The sequence below is a fragment of the Salmo salar genome, chromosome ssa10, assembly GCF_905237065.1.
Source record: "Salmo salar chromosome ssa10, Ssal_v3.1, whole genome shotgun sequence".
In the NCBI taxonomy this organism is placed as follows: domain Eukaryota; kingdom Metazoa; phylum Chordata; class Actinopteri; order Salmoniformes; family Salmonidae; genus Salmo; species Salmo salar.
The window spans coordinates 56631265-56658052 of NC_059451.1; the positions used below are offsets into that span (position 1 = coordinate 56631265).

Here is a 26788-nt window from a genome sequence, read left to right on the forward strand (position 1 = left end):
GTATAGAACTAACACATGTAATATATATTATATATATAGTAATATATATGGGAAAACATCCTGATTTTCACAGCTCCTAAAAGTTCTGTACTTCTGTCTGTCCCTCCAGGCAGCCCATCAAGGATGTGAACCGTCAGGTGATCTCTAAGAACGTGGCCCCTGAGAGGCTGTGGGTCAACTCCAGGGAGCCAATCAAACAGCCCCTTCTTAAGAAGCTGGCGGGGAACTTTGAGCTCAGCCACCGAGCCTGCCTGGCCTTCACTGATATCCTTTAATAATTGATTTACTACCTTCTCACTGACAGATTACTTCCACATTATCTTCAAGATCATCTTTGGAATCGCCTCAACGTTGCATTTTAGTAATTTAGCAAGTACTCTTATCTAGAGTGACATATTCTGATCTTCAGTGATATCCTTATTGAGAAAAGAAAATGCTGTCACTACCTTGCTTTCTATTCAGACCAAAGTGCATGGACAGTGATGCAGACCCGAAGATGAAACTATATATGATATGCAGAAACCAGTTGCACTTATTGTAAGTGGCTAAATGTGTTAAATGTCTTTTGTGGTAGGATGGCAAATGACATGCAGTTTGTTTAAATACAGTTTTCAGAGATGTGTTCCTACCAGTCCTTGACCTGTGTGTACCTATCCTGAAGTACATGGGGGACTACCCCACAAAGCAGATACAGAGTCCTGTAGAGTTGACAGACCAGATCTTTGGCCCAGCCACCAAGGACGAGGCCCTGAGAGACGAGATCTACTGTCAGATCATGAAACAGATGACCAGCAACAATAACAGGTAGGCTGTTAGGGCCTGTTTCCCAGACACATAGACCAACAACAACAGGTAGGCTGTTAGGGCCTGTTTCACAGACACATAGACCAACAACAACAGGTAGGCTGTTAGGGCCTGTTTCACAGACACATAGACCAACAACAACAGGTAGGCTGTTAGGGCCTGTTTCACAGACACATAGACCAACAACAACAGGTAGGCTGTTAGGGCCTGTTTCACAGACACATAGACCAACAACAACAGGTAGGCTGTTAGGGCCTGTTTCACAGACACATAGACCAACAATAACAGGTAGGCTGTTAGGGCCTGTTTCACAGACACATAGACCAACAACAACAGGTAGGCTGTTAGGGCCTGTTTCACAGACACATAGACCAACAATAACAGGTAGGCTGTTAGGGCCTGTTTCACAGACACATAGACCAACAACAACAGGTAGGCTGTTAGGGCCTGTTTCACAGACACATAGACCAACAACAACAGGTAGGCTGTTAGGGCCTGTTTCACAGACACATAGACCAACAACAACAGGTAGGCTGTTAGGGCCTGTTTCCCAGACACATAGACCAACAACAACAGGTAGGCTGTTAGGGCCTGTTTCACAGACACATAGACCAACAACAACAGGTAGGCTGTTAGGGCCTGTTTCACAGACACATAGACCAACAACAACAGGTAGGCTGTTAGGGCCTGTTTCACAGACACATAGACCAACAACAACAGGTAGGCTGTTAGGGCCTGTTTCACAGACGCGGATATAGATTAGCAAAGACTAAAAATATGAAATGTTCAATGGAGATTCTTAATGTCAGTCCAGGGCTAGACTTCATCTGTGTAAATCATGAGGGGCTTTTTAACTGTAATCTAAATTCATGGTAGAATGAACCCTTTGGGAAAGATATTTCAAACAGAGCAACAGCGGAAAGAACAACGGCGGAAAGGACAACGGCGGAAAGGACAACGGCGGAAAGGACAACAGAGGAGAAAATAGGAAAGGAGAAGGGGAAAGGACAACAGGGGAGAAAATAGGAAAGGAGAAGGGGAAAGGACAACAGGGGAGAAAATAGGAAAGGAGAAGGGGAAAGGACAACAGGGGAAAGGACAACAGAGGAGAGGACAACATAGGAGAGGACCTAAAGAGGACAACGGAGGAGAGGACAACGGAGGAGAGGACAACAGAGGAGAGGACAACAGAGGAGAGGACAACAGAGGAGAGGACAACAGAGGAGAGGACAACAGAGGAGAGGACCACAGAGGAGAGGACCTAAAGAGGAGAGGACCTAAAGAGGACAACGGAGGAGAGGACAACAGAAGACAACGGAGGAGAGGACAACAGAGGACAACGGAGGAGAGGACAACAGAAGACAACGGAGGAGAGGACAACAGAAGACAACAACAGAAGACAACGGAGGAGAGGACAACAGATGACAACGGAGGAGAGGACAACAGAGGACAACGGAGGAGAGGACAACAGAAGAGGACAACGGAGGAGAGGACAATGGAGGAGAGGACATTTGTTTTGCAAAATATGTGGGTCTCAAAACAGGTGGGGCCCCACCTGCCCTGAATGACGAGTCGCCACTGCTCCTATACGTAGATGGGAGGTTATACAACACAAGAGGAAGAATAGTTTTTCCTAATGTGGTGTTGCTGATCCTGTAACAATGATGTTGTAACATCCTCAGCCCAGGTTCAGTTTGGAGCAGGGCTGGCACCTGTTGTGGCTGTGCTGTTGTCTCTGATGATGATAATGATGGTGTTGTTGTTAGGTTCAGTTTGGAGCAGGGCTGGCAGCTGCTGTGGCTGTGCTGTTGTCTCTGATGATGATAATGATGATAATGATGATAATGATGGTGTTGTTGTTAGGTTCAGTTTGGAGCAGGGCTGGCAGCTGCTGTTGTCTCTGATGATGATGATGGTATTGATGGTGTTGTTGTTAGGTTCAGTTTGGAGCAGGGCTGGCAGCTGCTGTGGCTGTGTTGTCGTCTCTGATGATAATGATGATAATGATGGTGTTGTTGTTAGGTTCAGTTTGGAGCAGGGCTGGCAGCTGCTGTGGCTGTGTTGTCGTCTCTGATGATAATGATGATAATGATGGTGTTGTTGTTAGGTTCAGTTTGGAGCAGGGCTGGCAGCTGCGTTTGTCTCTGATGATGATAATGATGGTATTGATGGTGTTGTTGTTAGGTTCAGTTTGGAGCAGGGCTGGCAGCTGCTGTGGCTGTGCTGTTGTCTCTGATGATAATGATGATAATGATGGTATTGATGGTGTTGTTGTTAGGTTCAGTCTGGAGCAGGGCTGGCAGCTGCTGTGGCTGTGTTGTGGTCTCTTCCCTCCAAGCCAGTCGCTGCTCAAACACACCCAGCGCTTCCTGGAGTCCCGACGGCGTGAACCCCTGGCCCCTGACTGTCTACAGCGCCTACAGGGATCACTGAGGTACATGAGCACATCAAATACTGAATGTCTTTACTTACTGTACCTATTATGCTGGTCTATTAAACTGCATCTCCTCAACCCCATTAAACTGCATCTCCTCAACCCCATTAAACTGCGTCTCCTCAACCCCATTAAACTGCGTCTCCTCAACCCCATTAAACTGCGTCTCCTCAACCCCATTAAACTGCGTCTCCTCAACCCCATTAAACTGCGTCTCCTCAACCCCATTAAACTGCGTCTCCTCAACCCCATTAAACTGCGTCTCCTCAACCCCATTAAACTGCATCTCTTCAACCCCATTAAACTGCGTCTCCTCAACCCCATTAGAGGCGGCCTATTAAACTGCGTCTCCTCAACCCCATTAAACTGCATCTCCTCAGCCCCATTAAACTGCATCTCCTCAACCCCATTAAACTGCATCTCCCCAACCCAGAGGTTCTTAAACTTTTTCAGCCTGGGACCCAATTTAGAAATGTTGTTTTCCTGGGTCCCAAGCTGAGGTAAATATGCAACTATATGTAAATATCCGTACATTTCAATGCCCTTATTGCCTAAAACAAATGCAATATAGATAAAAACAAATAACAACGAAAATAAATATTAATATAAATATCTATTAATGTTTATTTTCCCTCATTAAAAACACTATTACATATGTGTCTAGGTTGGAACTGTTGCTGTTAAAATACAATAAATCATTTTCATTCTGAACTGGAATAAACGGATTGATCACATCACACAGATGAATAACAGAACAGACACACAGGCTTTTTGAAAATGCAACCCTAAGAAACAGTACAGATGAACAATGATCAGGCCTACTGTACATCTTACTGTACATCCTACTGTAGAAAATCAGGCCTACTGTACATCCTACTGTACATCCTACTGTACATCCTACTGTACATCTTACTGTACATGCTACTGTACATCTTACTGTACATCTTACTGTAGAAATGATCAGGCCTACTGTACATCTTACTGTAGAAATGATCAGGCCTACTGTACATCTTACTGTACATCTTACTGTTGAAATGATCAGGCCTACTGTACATCTTACTGTACATCTTACTGTAGAAATGATCAGGCCTACTGTACATCTTACTGTACATCTTACTGTAGAAATGATCAGGCCTACTGTACATCTTACTGTAGAAATGATCAGGCCTACTGTACATCTTACTGTAGAAATGATCAGGCCTACTGTACATCTTACTGTAGAAATGATCAGGCCTACTGTACATCCTACTGTAGAAATGATCAGGCCTCCTGTACATCCTACTGTACATCTTACTGTAGAAATGATCAGGCCTCCTGTACATCCTACTGTACATCTTACTGTAGAAATGATCAGGCCTCCTGTACATCTTACTGTGCATCCTACTGTGCATCCTACTGTGCATCCTACTGAACATCTTACTGCACATCTCACTGCACATCTTACTGGACATCTTACTGGACATCCTACTGTAGAAATTACTGTTGAAAGAAAGTCTAGGTTGGAGCTGTTGCTGTTTTAAAATACAATACGTATGTTTTTTTTATCTGAACGAGAATTAACTGATTGATTACATCACACAGATGTAGACCAGAAAACACACACACACAGTCCTAATGAGAGGTCTGTGGCTGGTTGAAGTTTTCAACAAGCATGTCTATTCTGGGCTCCGTTTTTGACACTGCAACACAGAAGAATGCTCAGCATTGAGTCTGTTTCTGTACTTGTTTTTTTAAGTATGTAAGAGTTGAGAACCCTGTCTCGTATCGGCATGAGGCGCCAAACTGGACCAGAACATCTACTGCTTTCTCAGTCAGACAGGAGACCACTTCCTGTTGTAGATGGAACAACCCAGAACCTTGTGAGTGGGTTCTCAGTTAGGCAGGAGACCACTTCCTGTTGTAGATGGAACAACCCAGAACTGTGTGAGTGGGTTCTCAGTCAGGCAGGAGACCACTTCCTGGTGTAGATGGAACAACCCAGAACTGTGTGAGTGGGTTTATCTCAAATAGCATCTTGCTTCAATCAGTTTATTCCAGTTAAGAATAACAATTATTGTATTTTAACAACAACAGTTCCAACCTAGGCTAGTTTTGAACAATCATTTCTACAGTAAAATGTACAGTAGGCCTGATAATTTTTCATCTCCATATGTACTGTTACTAGGGTTGCACTATCAGTAGATAGCTTGCTTTGGTGAATGTTAGCTATTAGCTGTGTACAAGGCCAGGAGATTGTTTGGAAGAGAAACTCACATCTACTACTATGAGAGATACTACTCCCTTATTTCTGCTAATCATCACCTGTTATAAAATGACAACAATGCCTTGCTATCTGACTTACTTATCCACAGTCGAAACAGTTTCCTGAAGCATTCTGCCCTGTTCTGGGTTTACCGTCACGCTGCCCTGTTCTGATAGAACTCCCTGGGTTTACCATCATGCTGTCCTGTTCTGATAGAACTCCCTGGGTTTACCGTCATGCTGTCCTGTTCTGATAGAACTCCCTGGGTTTACCGTCATGCTGCCCTGTTCTGATAGAACTCCCTGGGTTTACCATCATGCTGTCCTGTTCTGATAGAACTCCCTGGGTTTACCATCATGCTGTCCTGTTCTGATAGAACTCCCTGGGTTTACCGTCATGCTGTCCTGTTCTGATAGAACTCCCTGGGTTTACCGTCATGCTGCCCTGTTCTGATAGAACTCCCTGGGTTTACCGTCATGCTGTCCTGTTCTGATAGAACTCCCTGGGTTTACCGTCACGCTGCCCTGTTCTGATAGAACTCCCTGGGTTTACCGTCACGCTGCCCTGTTCTGAAAGAACTCCATGGGTTTACCGTCATCCTGCCCTGTTCTGAAAGAACTCCATGGGTTTACCGTCATCTTGTCCTGTTCTGATAGAACTCCCTGGGTTTACCGTCATGCTGTCCTGTTCTGATAGAACTCCCTGGGTTTACCATCACGCTGCCCTGTTCTGATAGAACTCCCTGGGTTTACCGTCATGCTGTTCTGATAGAACTCCCTGGGTTTACCGTCATGCTGTCCTGTTCTGATAGAACTCCCTGGGTTTACCGTCATGCTGTGGATGTTTTGGTCAGGATGTGTCGTTATATTAATCTGTTCGTTATGAGAGACTCATTACTAAGCATAAAACACATTGTGGTCGCTCCTCGTTATAAGTTTGTATGAAAGAGAGAAACTCATCGCTGTTTATGCGTTTCATGACAATTGAGTTCAGACAGAACTTAATGGCTAGCATGAGTCCGTTTAATGACAGCGGTGAGTGATGACGAGTGGGAATGACAAGTCAGTGGCGGACAGCGCATCATCTGCTGCTGAACCACAGCGCTGCGTCGTGATCTTCAAAAAAACACTGCAGGAAAAAAAGATCCGGTGAACCGTGAAGCACACGGGCATCTCCCTCTCACACTCATGCAGCTGCCAAACTGAGCAGAGACCGCTGCTGAGCAGAGACCGCTGCTGAGCAGAGACCGCTGCTGAACAGAGAGTGCAGATGCAGAGTGTGGTGCTAGTAACACCAAGGTTGTTGGTTCAGTTCTAGCAGGCATCAGGTCAGGGGTTAGAGGTCAGGGGTTAGAGGTCAGGGGTTAGAGGTTAGGGTGGTTATACTGTAATGTGTGTTATCTATCAGGATAGAGCCCAGGAAGCTGCCTTCTCACCAGGTGGAGGTCAGGGGTTAGAGGTTAAGGTGGTTATACTGTAATGTGTGTTATCTATCAGGATAGAGCCCAGGAAGCTGCCTCCTCACCATGTGGAGGTCAGGGGTTAGAGGTTAGAGGTTAAGGTGGTTGTACTGTAATGTGTGTTATCTATCAGGATAGAGCCCAGGAAGCTGCCTCCTCACCAGGTGGAGGTCAGGGGTTAGAGGTCAGGGGTTAGTGGTTAAGGTGGTTGTACTGTAATGTGTGTTATCTATCAGGATAGAGCCCAGGAAGCTGCCTCCTCACCAGGTGGAGATAGATGCCATTCAACAGAACTCCACCCAGATCTTCCACAAGGTCCACTTCCCCAACGACATGGAGGAGGTAAAGAGCCCTACGCCATGACGGGTTACTCTGACAAGTGCTAAGCTAAACTTCTCATAATTTGTACAAAAAAACATGGTACAGTCACTTTCATAAACACTGGTCCTTTGAGCTGGATCGGAACAATTGTCCAGGCAAATGGTGTTTCTTTTGTTGCACCTGTATAGAACCTGTACTGAACTGTACTATATGTCCCCTGGGGTTACTTCCACTATTATCTCTCACATCCCTCACACCCTGGGGCGGCAGGGTAGCCTAGTGGTTAGAGCGTTGGACTAGTAACCGAAAGGTTGCAAGTTCAGATCCCCGAGCTGACATGGTACAACTCTGTCGAGGCAAGTTCGTTCCTGTTCCTAGGCCGTCATTGAAAATAAGAATTTCTTCTTAACTGACTTGCCTAGTTAAATAAAGATAAAATAAATAAATAAAAAAATCCCTTCACCTCCACTAATATCTCTCTCATCCCTACTCCCTGTCCTCTTCCCTCTGTAGATCTTTGAGGTCAACACCAGTACTAGGATCAGGGACCTCTGTCAGACCATCTCCACCAAGCTCCAGCTGGTCTCATCTGACGGCTTCAGCATCTTCGTCAAAACACCTGACAAGGTTTGTCATCGATATAACAATATCATCAATAAATGTCATTATAACCTCAGTGATTCATAGTAGCCTGGTTCCCCTGGACTCATATGGTCTTTGGCAAGACAGCACGAACAGATCTGAGACCAGGCTAGATTCCTGAATCTCAGATATACAACAAGTAGATTTAAGTCTCTAGTTTGCGTGACGTCCTTTTTGTCCGTATGTCGTCCAGGTTCTCAGTCTGAATGATTCAGACTACTTCTTTGACAGCCTGAGACAGATCACTGATTGGTCCAAGAAAGCCAAGAGTGTCAAAGAGGGTAAGATAAGATCACATCATGACTTAGAAATGCCATTGATATTACCCACGACCCAGTTTTGAACCCTTAACAATGGTGTGTCTGCCTGTCTGCCTGTCTGTCTGTCTGTCTGTCTGTCTGTCTGTCTGTCTGTCTGTCTGTCTGTCTGTCTGTCTGTCTGTCTGTCTGTCTGTCTGTCTGTCTGTGTGTAGGAGGACCCATGAACATGTCCTACCAAGTGTTCTTCATGAGGAAGCTGTGGTTTAACGTCAATCCTGGCAGAGACCTGGAGGCTGACCTCATCTTTCACTACCCTCAGGTACGTTACAATGCCTGAGTCCCAAACAACACCTTCCCTGTGTAGTGAAAGACTACTTTCAACCAGGGGCCGGTTATTTTATTTTGAAGGGAAATGTGTATATATTTTTTTTATGTCAAAACATAATATTTTTTATGAATATCGCTGAGAATTTAAGAAAAAAAAATGTCAATAAATTTTTTTAAATAATGTTTGAGCAGGGGAATAAAGGACTAGCCATGGCAAAACATTTTCTCTCTGCTTCCAATATACCTTTTTTAGCTAATTGGCTACATTTACATTTTAGTCATTTAGCAGATGCTCTTTTCCAGAGCGACTTACAGTAGTGAATGCATACATTTCATAATTTTTTTCCCCCGTACTGGTCCCCCGTGGGAATCGAACCCACAACCCTGGCTTTGCAAACACCATGCTCTACCAACTGAGCCACACGGGAGTTTACACTTCCTCTTCCAATGAACTGTGGGGGAGGTCAAAATAATACAACTGTCTAACAAAACTATTCATTTTGAAAATGGATGACTTCTCCTTGCCATTACCATTGGCCAAGAAGAATGTGTTCAAACATGTATAAGTTCCTTGTGCTATAGGTCTACTAAACGCTAAATAAATTATATAGGTGGATGTACTTATCTATCCAGTGCAGTTGGGACAGCGGTCGGTTGTTAGTGTATGTATTAATGCCCTCTGTGTTGTTAGTGTATGTATTAATGCCCTCTGTGTTGTTAGTGTATGTATTAATGCCCTCTGTGTTGTTAGTGTATGTATTAATGCCCTCTGTGTTGTTAGTGAATGTATTAATGTCCTCTGTGTTGTTAGTGAATGTATTAATGTCCTCTGTGTTGTTAGTGAATGTATTAATGTCCTCTGTGTTGTTAGTGTATGTATTAATGCCCTCTGTGTTGTTAGTGAATGTATTAATGCCCTCTGTGTTGTTAGTGAATGTATTAATGTCCTCTGTGTTGTTAGTGAATGTATTAATGTCCTCTGTGTTGTTAGTGAATGTGTTAATGTCCTCTGTGTTGTTAGTGAATGTGTTAATGTCCTCTGTGTTGTTAGTGAATGTGTTAATGTCCTCTGTGTTGTTAGTGAATGTGTTAATGTCCTCTGTGTTGTTAGTGAATGTGTTAATGTCCTCTGTGTTGTTAGTGAATGTGTTAATGTCCTCTGTGTTGTTAGTGAATGTGTTAATGTCCTCTGTGTTGTTAGTGAATGTATTAATGTCCTCTGTGTTGTTAGTAAATGTATTAATGTCCTCTGTGTTGTTAGTGAATGGGTTAATGTCCTCTGTGTTTCATTTTTTTTTTTAACAGTCAATTCAGGAAGTACACTGACATTCAGCTTCCAATTCTACCTAAATGCGTTTTCAATTAGGAAAAATTGGAATTGGAATTTGGTTTACTTTCTGAATAGACCCTAACACTGCTAACAGTACATTATACTAACAGACAGCCTTTCTCTCTCCCCACTAGGAGCTACCTAAGTACCTGAGAGGGTACCATCGATGTACCAAGGAGGACATGGTGAACATAGGGGCTCTGCTCTTCAGGGTAAAGTTCAACAACGACAAGTCCCAGTTCGTTATGATCCCCAAGATGCTGAAAGATCTGGTGCCCAACGACATGCTGAAGGCCATGTCTGCTACGGACTGGCAGAAGGTAAAATCAATCAATCAATTGATCGATCAATCAATCGTTTCTTTATAAAGCCGTTTTTTTTTATTATTATTTTTTACAGTTGTCACACATCGAAGTAAGAGAGTCTCTCCTTAATACATTTACTCCTCCCTTCCTCCAAAAGTGTGCACTTGTTCACTTTCCTGGGCCGGTATAAGAAATATGGTTTACACCAATCTCAATGCCTGGGAGGAGTGTATGAGTGCACATAGTGTTCCTTCAATGACGTCATGTGGCCTGTATACAAAGACAGTCGGTAGTGTCCCTTTTGTCTGTGACTGCAGCTCCAAGTTACCCTCTACATGATCCCTGAACTCAAATGACCCTTAACTCAATTCATTAAATCGGTGAGGTCAGAGGATCAACTATGTAAAATGTTTTAGAAAGGGATTTTTTGTTGTTGTTGTTGACCATTTTAATGTCTTTGCTTACCAGAACATCGTTGCAGCCTACAACAAGCAGGCTAGTATGACTTCTGAAGAAGCCATATTAGCGTTTCTCAAGGTGGTCTGTCGCTGGCCCACCTTCGGCTGTGCTTTCTTTGAAGTGAAGGTACGGGACAGCACTTCGACACTGATTTGATTTTTTATCACAAATGAAGTTCCCTCAGGAGAAATGGGTCTTTCCAGCCGGTGTACTGCAGTAGGTTCGAAGAACACAGCTCGTTTCATGGACCCATTTTAAAGTTCTTGTAAGGCTGTGTCCCAAATGGCACCCTATGAGCCCTGGTCAATAGCAGTCCACTATATAGGGAATAGGGTGCCATTTGGGTCAAAAGTAGTGCACTATATAGGAAATAGGGTGCCATTTGGTACACACAATTAGTCTCTAAGTGATGAAAGAACAGCCACTACTCTGCTTTCCATCACCTATAGAGATGTTTTTCTTTTTCCAGCAAACATCAGACCCTAACTTCCCAGATATCGTCAGAATTGCCATCAGCAAACAGGGGGTCTCAATCATCCACCCGAAAACCAAGGTAAAACACACACACACACACACTCTTCATTCACCATCAGAGACTCCTTGTTTTCTTCTTGAGAGAATGGATTATAAAGGACTCCTCTTTAATGTTAATTACTCTATTTCTGGGGCTTTCGTTATAATGTAATTGTTTTATCAAGGCATACCAAGGAAATTTGCTTATAAATCAACTTCTGTTAGGCCAAATTGCTTCACGGCAGTTCTGTCTGATAGTCCCGCTTCCCCGCTTTAATTCAGTTAGCCTCGATTTGATTCTGGGGCATCGGGTTACATATCCACAGCCATTGGCGGCTCGAGAGTCCCGCCTTAATGCTCATTCGCTGATTGGACTGACCATCAATTAGTGTTGTAAGGGTACATCTCAGGCACACAGCTGCAACGTTGAGAGTCCACTACGGCTATAGGAATGTATTCTATGACAAACGCACAGATTTATATTTCATTTTATAATAAAAAATAAATAAAACAATTTGAAGATGTGCAACAAAACCACTTTGTGTTCATCACAAAGGGACACATTTTATACTAGATGAAATCTGAGATTGTAACGAGTTAGTAGATTCGCTAGCGACTGTAAGTCTGTGGTAAATTCACAAGGAGATGGACAACAATGAATTGAGACCAGTCCACCAGGAAATGAGTTGGATCTTCCCTGACCACTAATTAATTATATAAAACATTATTACAATAATAAGGCATCTGCAATCTAATAGCATGTCAAGTTGTAAAGTTGATTTTGAGTAGATGTTGAAACCAAACAATGTCAAGTCCTATTCCCACTTTTATCATAAATAGGTTGTTCATAGCATATACATTCTGAAAATGAAATCCAGAATGTACTATTTTTCAAACTATTTACTATAGCAGTGCATTCTAGTATGAAAAGTGCATACAAATCATAGATAAATAATAAATACTACAACAAAAAAAGGGGGAAAAATCAGCGTTTTCTAACAGTATAAGCCATTAGTAGGTAAATGTTCATGGCCCTCTCATTAAGCTATGTTTTACATGGCCGTCCACTAACATTAATATTGAACGGAGAGCATGAACAGTAAAGAGATGTCTGTCTAACCCATCTGTCTATCTGTCCCGTAGGATGTCCTCGCGACTCACCCGTTCAACCGTATCGCTAACTGGTGCAGTGGATCCACCTACTTCCACATCACCGTGGGCAACCTGGTCAAGGGAAACAAGATCCTCTGTGAAACATCACTGGTAAAGACATTTATTACCGTTTTTGTTTTTGTTTTACTGTTGACTTGTAACTAGTTATTTTGTCTACCTCTTTCTCCTATTCGTTACGGAAACCTAATGCTGCAACAGGGGAAAAAAACTGGCCAGACTTTTTCCCCCTGTGGCAGCGATTAAGCTTTCTGTAATTTTTTATTAGCTCATGTTAGAAATATTCAACCTTCAAGGCTGAAATTACATTTTTGCATCTACCTATTCATTTTGAGATTTTTTGGTATTTTTGTTCATTAATTTTAGTATTTTCTAAAAGTAAACATAGAAATGTCTAAATCTTGATTAAAATGTATATTTGCTTTAGTTTATCAGACTAACATCATCAAAATGTCCTGCATTTTTACCACATTTAAAAGCGACATACTGTACATCCATAATTACAAAGCTCACTGCATTAAATTACACATAATTTAACAGGAATAATTGAAACTATTAAAATGGATGTCCTCCCAAGATGTGTATTCCTGTTCCAGAATCTACCAATAAATATTACTTCAAACACTTTTAAACAGTGGGACAAACTCCGATAAGAATAACCAATCAGAACAACCATTACTAATGAAGACAATCAATAACAAGTACTTGGAAGATAGAACATTTCCTGCATAAATATCACCACAAAGGTCTGGACAAAGATCACCAAAATAAAAGATATCCAAACAGACTTGATCTACCAGCGAGAAAATTGTAATGGACGGCGACTTTAAGCCAAGTATGATTGATGATACATTTAAATTATGGAATGAAAAAGAACTGAGCAGGTTTCAGATGTTCACAGACAAGGGGATAGATTTAAAAATGTTAAAAAATTAAATGTATATTTATTTAACTAGGCAAGTCAGTTAAGAACAAATTCTTATTTCCAATGACGGCCCAACGCTACCTGCCGCCCCAACGCTCTAACCACCAGGCTACCTGCCGCCCCAACGCTCTAACCACCAGGCTACCTGCCGCCCCAACGCTCTAACCACCAGGCTACCTGCCGCCCCAACGCTCTAACCACCAGGCTACCTGCCGCCCCAACGCTCTAACCACCAGGCTACCTGCCGCCCCAACGCTCTAACCACCAGGCTACCTGCCGCCCCAACGCTCTAACCACCAGGCTACCTGCCGCCCCAACGCTCTAACCACCAGGCTACCTGCCGCCCCAACGCTCTAACCACTAGGTTACCTGCCGCCCCAACGCTCTAACCACCAGGCTACCTGCCGCCCCAACGCTCTAACCACCAGGCTACCTGCCGCCCCAACGCTCTAACCACCAGGCTACCTGCCGCCCCAACGCTCTAACCACCAGGCTACCTGCCGCCCCAACGCTCTAACCACCAGGCTACCTGCCGCCCCAACGCTCTAACCACTAGGTAACCTGCCGCCCCAACGCTCTAACCAATAGGCTACCTGCCGCCCCAACGCTCTAACCACCAGGCTACCTGCCTCTAACGCTCTAACCACCAGGCTACCTGCCTCTAACGCTCTAACCACCAGGCTACCTGCTGCCTCTAACGCTCTAACCACCAGGCTACCTGCTGCCCCAACGCTCTAACCACCAGGCTACCTGCCGCCCCAACGCTCTAACCACCAGGCTACCTGCCGCCCCAACGCTCTAACCACCAGGCTACCTGCCGCCCCAACGCTCTAACCACCAGGCTACCTGCCGTCCCAACGCTCTAACCACCAGGCTACCTGCCGTCCCAACGCTCTAACCACCAGGCTACCTGCCGCCCCAACGCTCTAACCACCAGGCTACCTGCCGTCCCAACGCTCTAACCACCAGGCTACCTGCCGTCCCAACGCTCTAACCACTAGGTTACCTGCCGCCCCAACGCTCTAACCACTAGGTTACCTGCCGATACGTTTGAGAATCTAAAAAAGTACAACCTCCAGAACTCTCAGTTTTACAATTATTCACAGTACAAGTTACTTTACTTATACAGAATTATCCAAGACGACACAAAATATAAGAATATTATAGCGGTAACTAATTGAGAAGACAAGCTGCAAATAGTAATAAACAAAGACGACTGTGAGGATGTCTAGAAAAACATCCAAGACAACAAACTCTATACTCTGGAGGGAATACTCTTGGAAAATTCAGTGAAGATTTTTTTACAATTCCTATCAAAATAGAACTGTGACGTCACATCAAGCTGGTGGCCTAACTGTAGGGAGAGCAAAGCTAACCATACTCACATTATATTCCGGCCCGGTCCTCAATCGTTTTATAGATCGAAGTATACAAAGTATTAGAGGAGACGCTCGAACATTCGATTTCTCTAAATCCAGAACGCATACTCCTGGGGAGAACCTCATGAACCCCCATACTCCTGGGGAGAACCCCATGAACCCCATGAACCCCCCCATACTCCTGGGGAGAACCCCATGAACCCCCCCATACTCCGGGGAGAACCCCATGAACCCCCCCATACTCCGGGGGAGAACCCCATGAACCCCCCATACTCCGGGGAGAACCCCATGAACCCCCCATACTCCGGGGGAGAACCCCATGAACCCCCCCATACTCCGGGGGAGAACCCCATGAACCCCCCATACTCCGGGGAGAACCCCATGAACCCCCCATACTCCGGGGAAGAACCCCATGACCCCCCATACTCTGGGGGAGAACCCCATGAACCCCCCATACTCCGGGGGAGAACCCCATGAACCCCCCATACTCCGGGGGAGAACCCCATGAACCCCCCATACTCCGGGGGAGAACCCCATGAACCCCCCATACTCCGGGGGAGAACCCCATGAACCCCCCCATACTCCTGGGGGAGAACCCCACGAACCCCATGAACCCCCCATACTCCTGGGGAGAACCCCATGAACCCCCCATACTCCTGGGGAGAACCCCATGAACCCCCCCATACTCCTGGGGAGAACCCCATGAACCCCCCATACTCCTGGGGAGAACCCCATGAACCCCCCATACTCCTGGGGAGAACCCCATGAACCCCCCATACTCCTGGGGAGAACCCCATGAACCCCCCATACTCCTGGGGAGAACCCCATGAACCCCGCCATACTCCTGGGGAGAACCCCATGAACCCCGCCATACTCCTGGGGAGAACCCCATGAACCCCCCATACTCCTGGGGAGAACCCCATGAACCCCCCCATACTCCTGGGGAGAACCCCATGAACCCCCCCCATACTCCTGGGGAGAACCCCATGAACCCCCCATACTCCTGGGGAGAACCCCATGAACCCCCCCATACTCCTGGGGAGAACCCCATGAACCCCCCCATACTCCTGGGGAGAACCCCATGAACCCCCCCCATACTCCTGGGGAGAACCCCATGAACCCCCCCATACTCCTGGGGAGAACCCCATGAACCCCCCCATACTCCTGGGGAGAACCCCATGAACCCCCCATACTCCTGGGGAGAACCCCATGAACCCCATGAACCCCCCATACTCCTGGGGAGAACACCTTCATGCACTGGTCCTCCACTCTAATAAGTACCTCTTCAGAAATCTGTCAATAACAGCACATAAACAGTTAACTAGAAACTGGTTTAAACCGCTGGCACAACAAATAAGCAATTGTAAATAAACAATGAATGAAATATACTTTATAGTATGGAAATGATAACTCCTAGAATAAGAAGGACTCTATTTGAGATACAGTAAAAAAAAAAGGACATTATAGTAGTATAAAAAATGTATAGGCCCTAACAGGAGATAACATGTATATGTTTTAAACGGACGTGTGTGTGTGTGTGTGTGTGTGTGTGTGTATTCTAAATATATATATATTTTTAATCCTCATCAATATACTGTACACACAATGCGCCATAATGACAATGCAAAATCATTTTTTTGGTGCAAATTTATTTAAAAAAAACTGAAATATGACATTTACATAAATATTCAGACCCTTTACTCAGTACTTTGTTGAAGCACCTTTGGCAATGATTACAGCCTCAAATTCTTCTTGGATATGACGCAACAAGCTTAGCAAACCTGTATTTGGGTAGTTTCTCCCATTCTTCTCTGCAGATCCTCTCAAGCTCTGTCAGGTTGGATGGGGAGCGTTGCTGCACAGCTATTTTCATGTCTCTTCAGAGATGTTCGATTGTGTTCAAGTCCGGGCTCTGGCTGGGCCACTCAAGGACATTCAGAGACTTGTCCTGAAGCCACTCCTGCATTGTCTTGGCTGTGTGCTTAGGGTTCTTGCCCTGTTGGAAGGTGAACCTTCACCCCAGGCTGAGGTCCTGAGCGCTCTGGAGCAGGTTTTCATCAAGGATCTCTCTGTACTTTGCTCCGTTCATCTTTCCTTCGATCCTGACTAGTCTCCCAGTCCCTGTCGCTGAAAAACATTCCCAAAGCATGAGGCTGCTACCACCATGCTTCACCGTAGGGATGGTGCCAGGTTTCCTCCAGACGTGACACTTGGCATTCAGGGCAAAGAGTTCAATCTTAGTTTCATCAGACCAGAGAATCTTGTTTCGCATGGTCTAAGAGTCCTTTAGGTGCCTTTTGGCAAACTTCAAGCAGGCTGTCATGTGCCTTTTAGTGAGGAGTGGTTCACTCTGGCCACTCTACCATAAAGTCCTGATTGGTGGAGTGAAGCAGAGATGGTTGTCCTTCTGGAAGGTTCTCCCATCTCCACAAAGGATCTCTGGAGCTCTGTCAGAGTGACCGTTGGGATTCTTAGTTACCTCCCTGACCAAGGACCTTCTCCCCCGATTGCTCAGTTTGGCTGTGCGGCCAGCTCTAGGAAGAGTCTTGGTGGTTCCAAAAGTCTCCCATTTAAGAATGATGGTGTGTTCTTGGGGACCTTCAATGCTGCAGACAATTTTTGCTACCCTTCCCCAGATCTGTGCCTCATCACAATCCTGTCTTGGGGCTCTATGGACAATTCCTTCCACCTCATGGCTTGGTTTTTGTTCTGACATGCACTGTCAACTGTGGGACATTATGTAGACAGGTGTGTGCCTTTCCAAATCATGTCCAATCAATTGAATTTACCACAGGTGGACTCCAATCAAGTTGTAGAAATATCTCAAGGATGATCAATGGAAACAGGATGCACCTGAGATCGTTTTCATGTCTCATAGTAAAGGGCCTGAATAGTTATGTAAATAAGGTAAAAACCTGTTTTCGCTTTGTCTTTATGGGGTATTGTGTATAAATTGATGAGGAAAACATTTTATTCAATCCATTTTAGAATAAGGCTGTATTGTAACAAAATGTGGAAAAAGTCAAGGGGTCTGAATACCTTCCGATTGCACTGTATATCCTAATCTGACTTCGGTGCAGATCATGTTGTTCTTCACATTACCATCTCTGTTAAACACACACTATATCAAATCTATGTTTATTTGTCACATGCACAGGATAGCGAAGGTGTAAACGGAACAGTGAAATGGATAAATTGCATAGTGGAGTCTTTTGTTTAGACATGAAGCTAGCTAGCTAAACAATGAATCATAATCCCAACTCATAATACTATGCACCATGCATGAATCTGCAGGTAGCTAAAGCTAACCAACTAGGTTAAATGTTAGCTAGCTAGCTACAATTAGGCTATAACTAGCAATACAATACAAAATGCTTTCTTAGATACAAATAATATTACTACACAGATCATACACGACTTTCTGACAAAATTAGAAACGTATAATATCGGGAAATGTAGCTAGACTTATCCGTATACAATGGATGAATGCTTCACCCTCTGTAATGAATGCTATCGTTGCCCTTTAGTTTGAAGATGTAATCAGGAGACAGATTTTTTTATACAACAGTCTCCTGTGTTTTCTTTTCGGCTCGCTCCGCATTTGGCAATCATCTCTGCTTCCACCGGGCATTCCACTGATTTCAAAACTCTGTCAACTTCTTCCGTGACAACAACACCGTTGATCGCTGTTTCTTCCCCCATCACAATGTCTGGTTCAATGAAAATGTTTTCTACCTAAATCAAAGGATTTCCTCATAGTCTGATTCATTTTCAGAGTCAGAGAGAGTTATCATGGCACGATCGTCCTCCAGAAAGTAGTCCGGCACAACTTTTTCCCACTGATCTTTGTCGACAGCGTTATTAACTTCAGGGCAGCACTCCAACACTTTTTCAGTTCTTCATGATATCAAAAAAATGAAAACACAGTAGAACGGATTACCTACACATACTGAGCAGCTCATGTTATAGACAGAAGCGAGCAACATGGCAGACCAATCCAAACTCATCTCTCGGCATGTCCAGCCCACCCATTATCTCAGCCAATCATAGCTAGTAGGAAGGTTCCTGTATTTTTCCGTGGCTAAACCGACTAGGCTCGTAATTTAACAATTTTATTCGTATTTACAGATGGCATACAAGTTTGTTATTAAGGCACGTGAAAGTTTACATGTTCAAGAAGAAGGCATTTCTGTCAAAAAAAAAACAACGTATTTTGATTAAAAAAAAATACATGTTTACGTTAAAATGCCTCTCCTGTTAAGTAGTGACATGCCACATACACCTAGCTTCTTGAAACGGGTCACATATGAGCATATTTAATGAGATATCACCTCATTTGCATATTTCAATATAATATTTTACAAAATGTGTAATACAAAAAATAAATCATATTTGTATCTACATTCAACTGGTAAAAAAAAGTTAATTGTAAAAAAATAAAAAATATCCCTATTTGGGTGTAGTGCCTGGCCTTAATAAGATACATTTATTCTGATTATAATGTTTTCATATTGTGCTTTTTGTGTCTTTGTCCATCAGGGTTATAAAATGGATGATCTTCTGACCTCTTATGTCAACATGTACCTGAACGAGAGGAAAGCAGTTAGGACCAGAAACCAGAGATACAACGAATAACATGTGACATGTAAACCAGGTCGACACTATCTGGACAAGTTGCAAAGTCGGAAACCCTGCTTTTTAAACCTAACCCTAACACCCTACCGTTAACCCACACTACTTAACCTCATGCCTGACCTGAACCTTAAAGGGATAGCATGCTAGCAGATACCCATAGACTCCAGTCATTGCACTGACGCTAATTAGTTAGCATCGGCTCTTGAAAATACCTCTAACTTCCTTAATAATACTGGACACAGAGACATAAAAATGGTATCCACCAGTTCATCTGACTCCGATGAAGTAGATAAAGGGCATTGCCAAAATCCCAAACTATCCCTTTAAATTAAGACCCATATCGTGAAAATGTCATACATTTTTTTATGATATAGCCAATTTTGACTTTGCAGCTTGGTCATATAGTGGGAACCATGGTAACAGGATCATGTGAGGACCTTGAGCTGCTGGGATGGTAGAAACATGATGCAAACTGTGCCTTGAATTTACAACTGATATTCTAATACACACTCAAACATATGCAACACACACACACAAGATACTTTTTTCATTCTAAATTATACATGTAATTTGTGCATTGTAAAAGTTAACTACATACAGGACAATAGACAACAGCATATCTAACTTGAAATATGATGACACAAAACTTTCCACAAATGTTTTATGTGCCCTGCCACAGATAAAGGAAGGCATAACTTATTTATAACTGACAAAAATGACTGAAATAAAACCTGAAATTATTGATCATGAAATGTTTACAATTCTGCCGTCATGTATCTACTGTCTCTGATGAATAAACAGGTGTTGTTTGCCTTTGTGCATCCACAAAAAGTTTTGATGGACTGCTTCTTTTGTTGAAAACAGATGATTTTGTTTTGCATAATGATGACGTTACTTGTTAAAATTGACACAAAATATTTTTCCTGTGTCTGATCCTATTACACCTGTTGCTGGTGTGGATTCTGTTTGTGGTGTTTTTTTCTGAGGGTTTGAGGAGGTTTTCTGTATTCATTAACTCTACAGCATCCCCAACTATACTATAACTATACTATAACTACATCCCCAACTATACTATAACTATACTACAACTACATCCCCAACTATACTATAACTATACTATAACTACACCCCAAACTATACTATAACTATACTATAACTACACCCCCAACTATACTATAACTATACTTTAACTACATCCCCAACTACACTATAACTATACTCTAACTACATTCCCAACTACACTATAACTATACCATAACCACATCCCCAACTATACTATAACTATACTATAACTAAATCCCAACCTATACTATAACTATACTATAACTACATCCCCAACTATATTATAACTATACTATAACTACATCCCCAACTATACTATAACTATACTATAACTACATCCCCAACTATACTATAACTACACCGCCAACTATACTATAACTATACTACAACTACATCCCCAACTATACTATAACTATACTACAACTACATCCCCAACTATACTATAACTATACTACAACTACATCCCAAACTATACTATAACTATACTATAACTACATCCCCAACTATACTATAACTATACTATAACTACATCCCCAACTATACTATAACTATACTATAACTACATCCCCAACTATACTATAACTATACTATAACTACATCCCCAACTATACTATAACTATACTATAACTACATCCCCAACTATACTATAACTATACTACAACTCAACTATACCATAACTATACTATAACTACATCCCCAACTATACTATAACTATACTATAACTACATCCCCAACTATACTATAACTATACTATAACTACATCCCCAACTATACTATAACTATACTATAACTACATCCCCAACTATACTATAACTATACTATAACTACATCCCCAACTATACTATAACTACATCCCCAACTATACTATAACTACATCCCCAACTATACCATAACTATACTATAACTACATCCCCAACTATACTATAACTATACTATAACTACATCCCCAACTATACTATAACTCAACTATACTATAACTACATCCCCAACTATACTATAACTATACTATAACTACATCCCCAACTATACTATAACTACATCCCCAACTATACTATAACTATACTATAACTACATCCCCAACTATACTATAACTACATCCCCAACTATACTATAACTATACTATAACTACATCCCCAACTATACTATAACTACATCCCCAACTATACTATAACTATACTATAACTACATCCCCAACTATACTACAACTACATCCCCAACTATACCATAACTATACTATAACTACATCCCCAACTATACTATAACTATACTATAACTACATCCCCAACTATACTATAACTATACTATAACTACATCCCCAACTATACTATAACTATACTATAACTACATCCCCAACTATACTATAACTATACTACAACTACATCCCCAACTATACCATAACTATACTATAACTACATCCCCAACTATACTATAACTATACTATAACTACATCCCCAACTATACTATAACTATACTATAACTACATCCCCAACTATACTATAACTATACTATAACTACATCCCCAACTATACTATAACTATACTATAACTACATCCCCAACTATACTATAACTATACTATAACTTCATCCCCAACTATACTATAACTACATCCCCAACTATACTATAACTATACTACAACTACATCCCCAACTATACTATAACTATACTATAACTACATCCCCAACTATACTATAACTATACTATAACTACATCCCCAACTATACTATAACTACATCCCCAACTATACTATAACTATACTATAACTACATCCCCAACTATACTATAACTATACTATAACTACATCCCCAACTATACTATAACTATACTATAACTACATCCCCAACTATACTATAACTATACTACAACTACATCCCCAACTATACTATAACTATACTACAACTACATCCCCAACTATACTATAACTATACTACAACTACATCCCCAACTATACTATAACTATACTATAACTACATCCCCAACTATACTATAACTATACTATAACTACATCCCCAACTATACTATAACTACATCCCCAACTATACTATAACTATACTATAACTACATCCCCAACTATACTATAACTATACTATAACTACATCCCCAACTATACTATAACTATACTATAACTACATCCCCAACTATACTATAACTACATCCCCAACTATACTATAACTATACTACAACTACATCCCCAACTATACTATAACTATACTACAACTACATCCCCAACTATACTATAACTATACTATAACTACATCCCCAACTATACTATAACTATACTATAACTACATCCCCAACTATACTATAACTATACTATAACTACATCCCCAACTATACTATAACTATACTATAACCACATCCCCAACTATACTATAACTATACTATAACTACATCCCCAACTATACTATAACTATACTATAACTACATCCCCAACTATACTATAACTACATCCCCAACTATACTATAACTATACTACAACTACATCCCCAACTATACTATAACTATACTATAACTACATCCCCAACTATACTATAACTATACTATAACTACAACCCCAACTATACCATAACTATACTATAACTACATCCCCAACTATACTATAACTATACTATAACTACATCCCCAACTATACTATAACTATACTATAACTACATCCCCAACTATACTATAACTATACTATAAATACATCCCCGACTATACTATAACTACATCCCCAACTATACTATAACTATACTATAACTACATCCCCAACTATACTATAACTACATCCCCAACTATACAATAACTATACTATAACTACATCCCCAACTATACTATAACTATACTATAACTACATCCCCAACTATACTATAACTATACTATAACTACATCCCCAACTATACTATAACTATACTATAACTACATCCCCAACTATACTATAACTATACTATAACTACATCCCCAACTATACTATAACTACATCCCCAACTATACTATAACTACATCCCCAACTATACTATAACTATACTATAACTACATCCCCAACTATACTACAACTATACTACAACTACATCCCCAACTATACTACAACTACATCCCCAACTATACTACAACTATACTATAACTACATCCCCAACTATACTATAACTATACTATAACTACATCCCCAACTATACTATAACTACATCCCCAACTATACTATAACTATACTATAACACATCCCCAACTATACTATAACTATACTACAACCACATCCCCAACTATACACAACCATCAACTATACTACAACTACATCCACAACTATACCATAACTATACTACAACTACATCCCCAACTATACCATAACTATACTATAACTACATCCCCAACTATACTATATCTATACTATAACTACATCCCCAACTATACTATAACTATACTATAACACATCCCCAACTATACCATAACTATACTATAACTACATCCCCAACTATACTATAACTATACTATAACTACATCCCCAACTATACTATAACTATACTATAACTACATCCCCAACTATACTATAACTACATCCCCAACTATACTATAACTATACTATAACTACATCCCCAACTATACTATAACTATACTACAACTACATCCCCAACTATACTATAACTATACTATAACTACATCCCCAACTATACTAAACTATACTATAACTACATCCCCAACTATACTATAACCACATCCCCAACTATACTATAACTATACTACAACTACATCCCCAACTATACTATAACTATACTACAACTACATCCCAAACTATACTATAACTGTACTACAACTACATCCCAAACTATACTATAACATACTATAACTACATCCCCAACTATACTATAACTATACTATAACTACATCCCCAACTATACTATAACTACATCCCCAACTATACTATAACTATACTATAACTACATCCCCAACTATACTATAACTATACTATAACTACATCCCCAACTATACTATAACTATACTATAACACATCCCCAACTATACTACAACTACATCCCCAACTATACCATAACTATACTACAACTACATCCCCAACTATACTATAACTATACTACAACTCATCCCCAACTATACTATAACTATACTATAACTACATCCCCAACTATACTATAACTATACTATAACTACATCCCCAACTATACTATAACTATACTATAACTACATCCCCAACTATACTATAACTATACTATAACTACATCCCCAACTATACTATAACTATACTATAAATACATCCCCGACTATACTATAACTACATCCCCAACTATACTATAACTATACTATAACTACATCCCCAACTATACTATAACTATACTATAACTACATCCCCAACTATACTATAACTATACACAACTACATCCCCAACTATACTATAACTATACTACAACTACATCCCCAACTATACTATAACTACATCCCCAACTATACTATAACTACATCCCCAACTATACTATAACTATACTACAACTACATCCCCAACTATACTATAACTATACTATAACTACATCCCCAACTATACTATAACTATACTATAACTACATCCCCAACTATACTATAACTATACTATAACACATCCCCAACTATATATAATACATCCCCAACTATACTATAACTATACTACAACTACATCCCCAACTATACCATAACTATACTACAACTACATCCCCAACTATACTATAACATACTATAACTACATCCCCAACTATACTATAACTATACTATAACTACATCCCCAACTATACTATAACTACATCCCCAACTATACTATAACTATACTACAACTACATCCCCAACTATACTATAACTATACTATAACTACATCCCCAACTATACTATAACTATACTATAACTACATCCCCAACTATACTATAACACATCCCCAACTATACTATAACTATACTATAACCACATCCCCAACTATACCATAACTATACTATAACTACATCCCCAACTATACTATAACTATACTATAACTACATCCCCAACTATACTATAACTATACTATAACTACATCCCCAACTATACTATAACTATACTATAACTACATCCCCAACTATACTATAACTACATCCCCAACTATACTATAACTATACTACAACTACATCCCCAACTATACCATAACTATACTATAACTACATCCCCAACTATACTATAACTATACTATAACACATCCCCAACTATACTATAACTATACTATAACTACATCCCCAACTATACTATAACTACATCCCCAACTATACTATAACTATACACAACACATCCCCAACTATACCATAACTATACTATAACTACATCCCCAACTATACCATAACTATACTATAACTACATCCCCAACTATACTATAACTATACTATAACTACATCCCCAACTATACTATAACACATCCCCAACTATACATAACTATACTATAACTACATCCCCAACTATACTATAACTATACTATAACTACATCCCCAACTATACTATAACTATACTATAACTACATCCCCAACTATACTATAACTATACTATAACTACATCCCCAACTATACCATAACTATACTACAACTACATCCCCAACTATACCATAACTATACTATAACTACATCCCCAACTATACTATAACTATACTATAACTACATCCCCAACTATACTATAACTATACTACAACTACATCCCCAACTATACTATAAATACATCCCCAACTATACTATAACTATACTACAACTACATCCCCAACTATACTATAACTATACTATAACTACATCCCCAACTATACTATAACTATACTATAACTACATCCCCAACTATACTATAACATACTATAACTACATCCCCAACTATACTATAACTATACTATAACTACATCCCCAACTATACTATAATATACTAAATAATCCCCAACTATACTATAACTATACTATAACTACATCCCCAACTATACTATAACTATACTATAACCATATCCCCAACTATACTATAACTATACTATAACTACATCCCCAACTATACTATAACTATACTATAACTACATCCCCAACTATACTATAACCATACTAACATCCCCAACTATACCATAACCATACTATAACTACATCCCCAACTATACTATAACTATACTATAACTACATCCCCAACTATACTATAACTATACTATAACTACATCCCCAACTATACTATAACTATACTATAACCACATCCCCAACTATACTATAACACATCCCCAACTATACTATAACTATACTACAACTACATCCCCAACTATACTATAACTATACTATAACTACATCCCCAACTATACTATAACTATACTATAACTACATCCCCAACTATACTATAACTATACTATAACTACATCCCCAACTATACATAACTATACTATAACTACATCCCCAACTATACTATAACTATACTATAACTACATCCCCAACTATACTATAACATACTAACAACTAAATACATCCCCAACTATACTATAACTATACTACAACTACATCCCCAACTATACTATAACTATACTATAACCACATCCCCA

At 40.7% G+C, this 26788-nt stretch overlaps 1 protein-coding gene across 5 annotated transcripts in view; it reads left to right on the forward strand.

Moving 5' to 3' along the window:
- The window catches only part of myo7ba (myosin VIIBa), a 148379-nt gene extending 128338 nt beyond the window's left edge, over positions 1-20041 (forward strand). For 2 of the 5 annotated variants that reach the window (XM_045687975.1, XM_045687976.1), the window contains exons 38-49: positions 110-264; positions 651-804; positions 3083-3238; positions 7176-7281; positions 7774-7887; positions 8096-8183; positions 8375-8481; positions 9954-10139; positions 10593-10709; positions 11053-11136; positions 12240-12359; positions 19110-20041. In XM_045687975.1, the coding sequence (XP_045543931.1) occupies positions 110-264; positions 651-804; positions 3083-3238; positions 7176-7281; positions 7774-7887; positions 8096-8183; positions 8375-8481; positions 9954-10139; positions 10593-10709; positions 11053-11136; positions 12240-12359; positions 19110-19205 (1483 nt within the window). In that variant the 3' untranslated portion in view covers positions 19206-20041. Of the gene's footprint in view, positions 1-109; positions 265-650; positions 805-1699; positions 1935-3082; positions 3239-6976; positions 7041-7072; positions 7137-7175; positions 7282-7773; positions 7888-8095; positions 8184-8374; positions 8482-9953; positions 10140-10592; positions 10710-11052; positions 11137-12239; positions 12360-19109 lie in introns of those variants that run through there. The other 3 variants (XM_045687978.1, XM_045687977.1, XM_045687979.1) reach the window with 3 other exon arrangements.
- The last annotated feature ends 6747 nt before the right edge of the window (positions 20042-26788 follow it).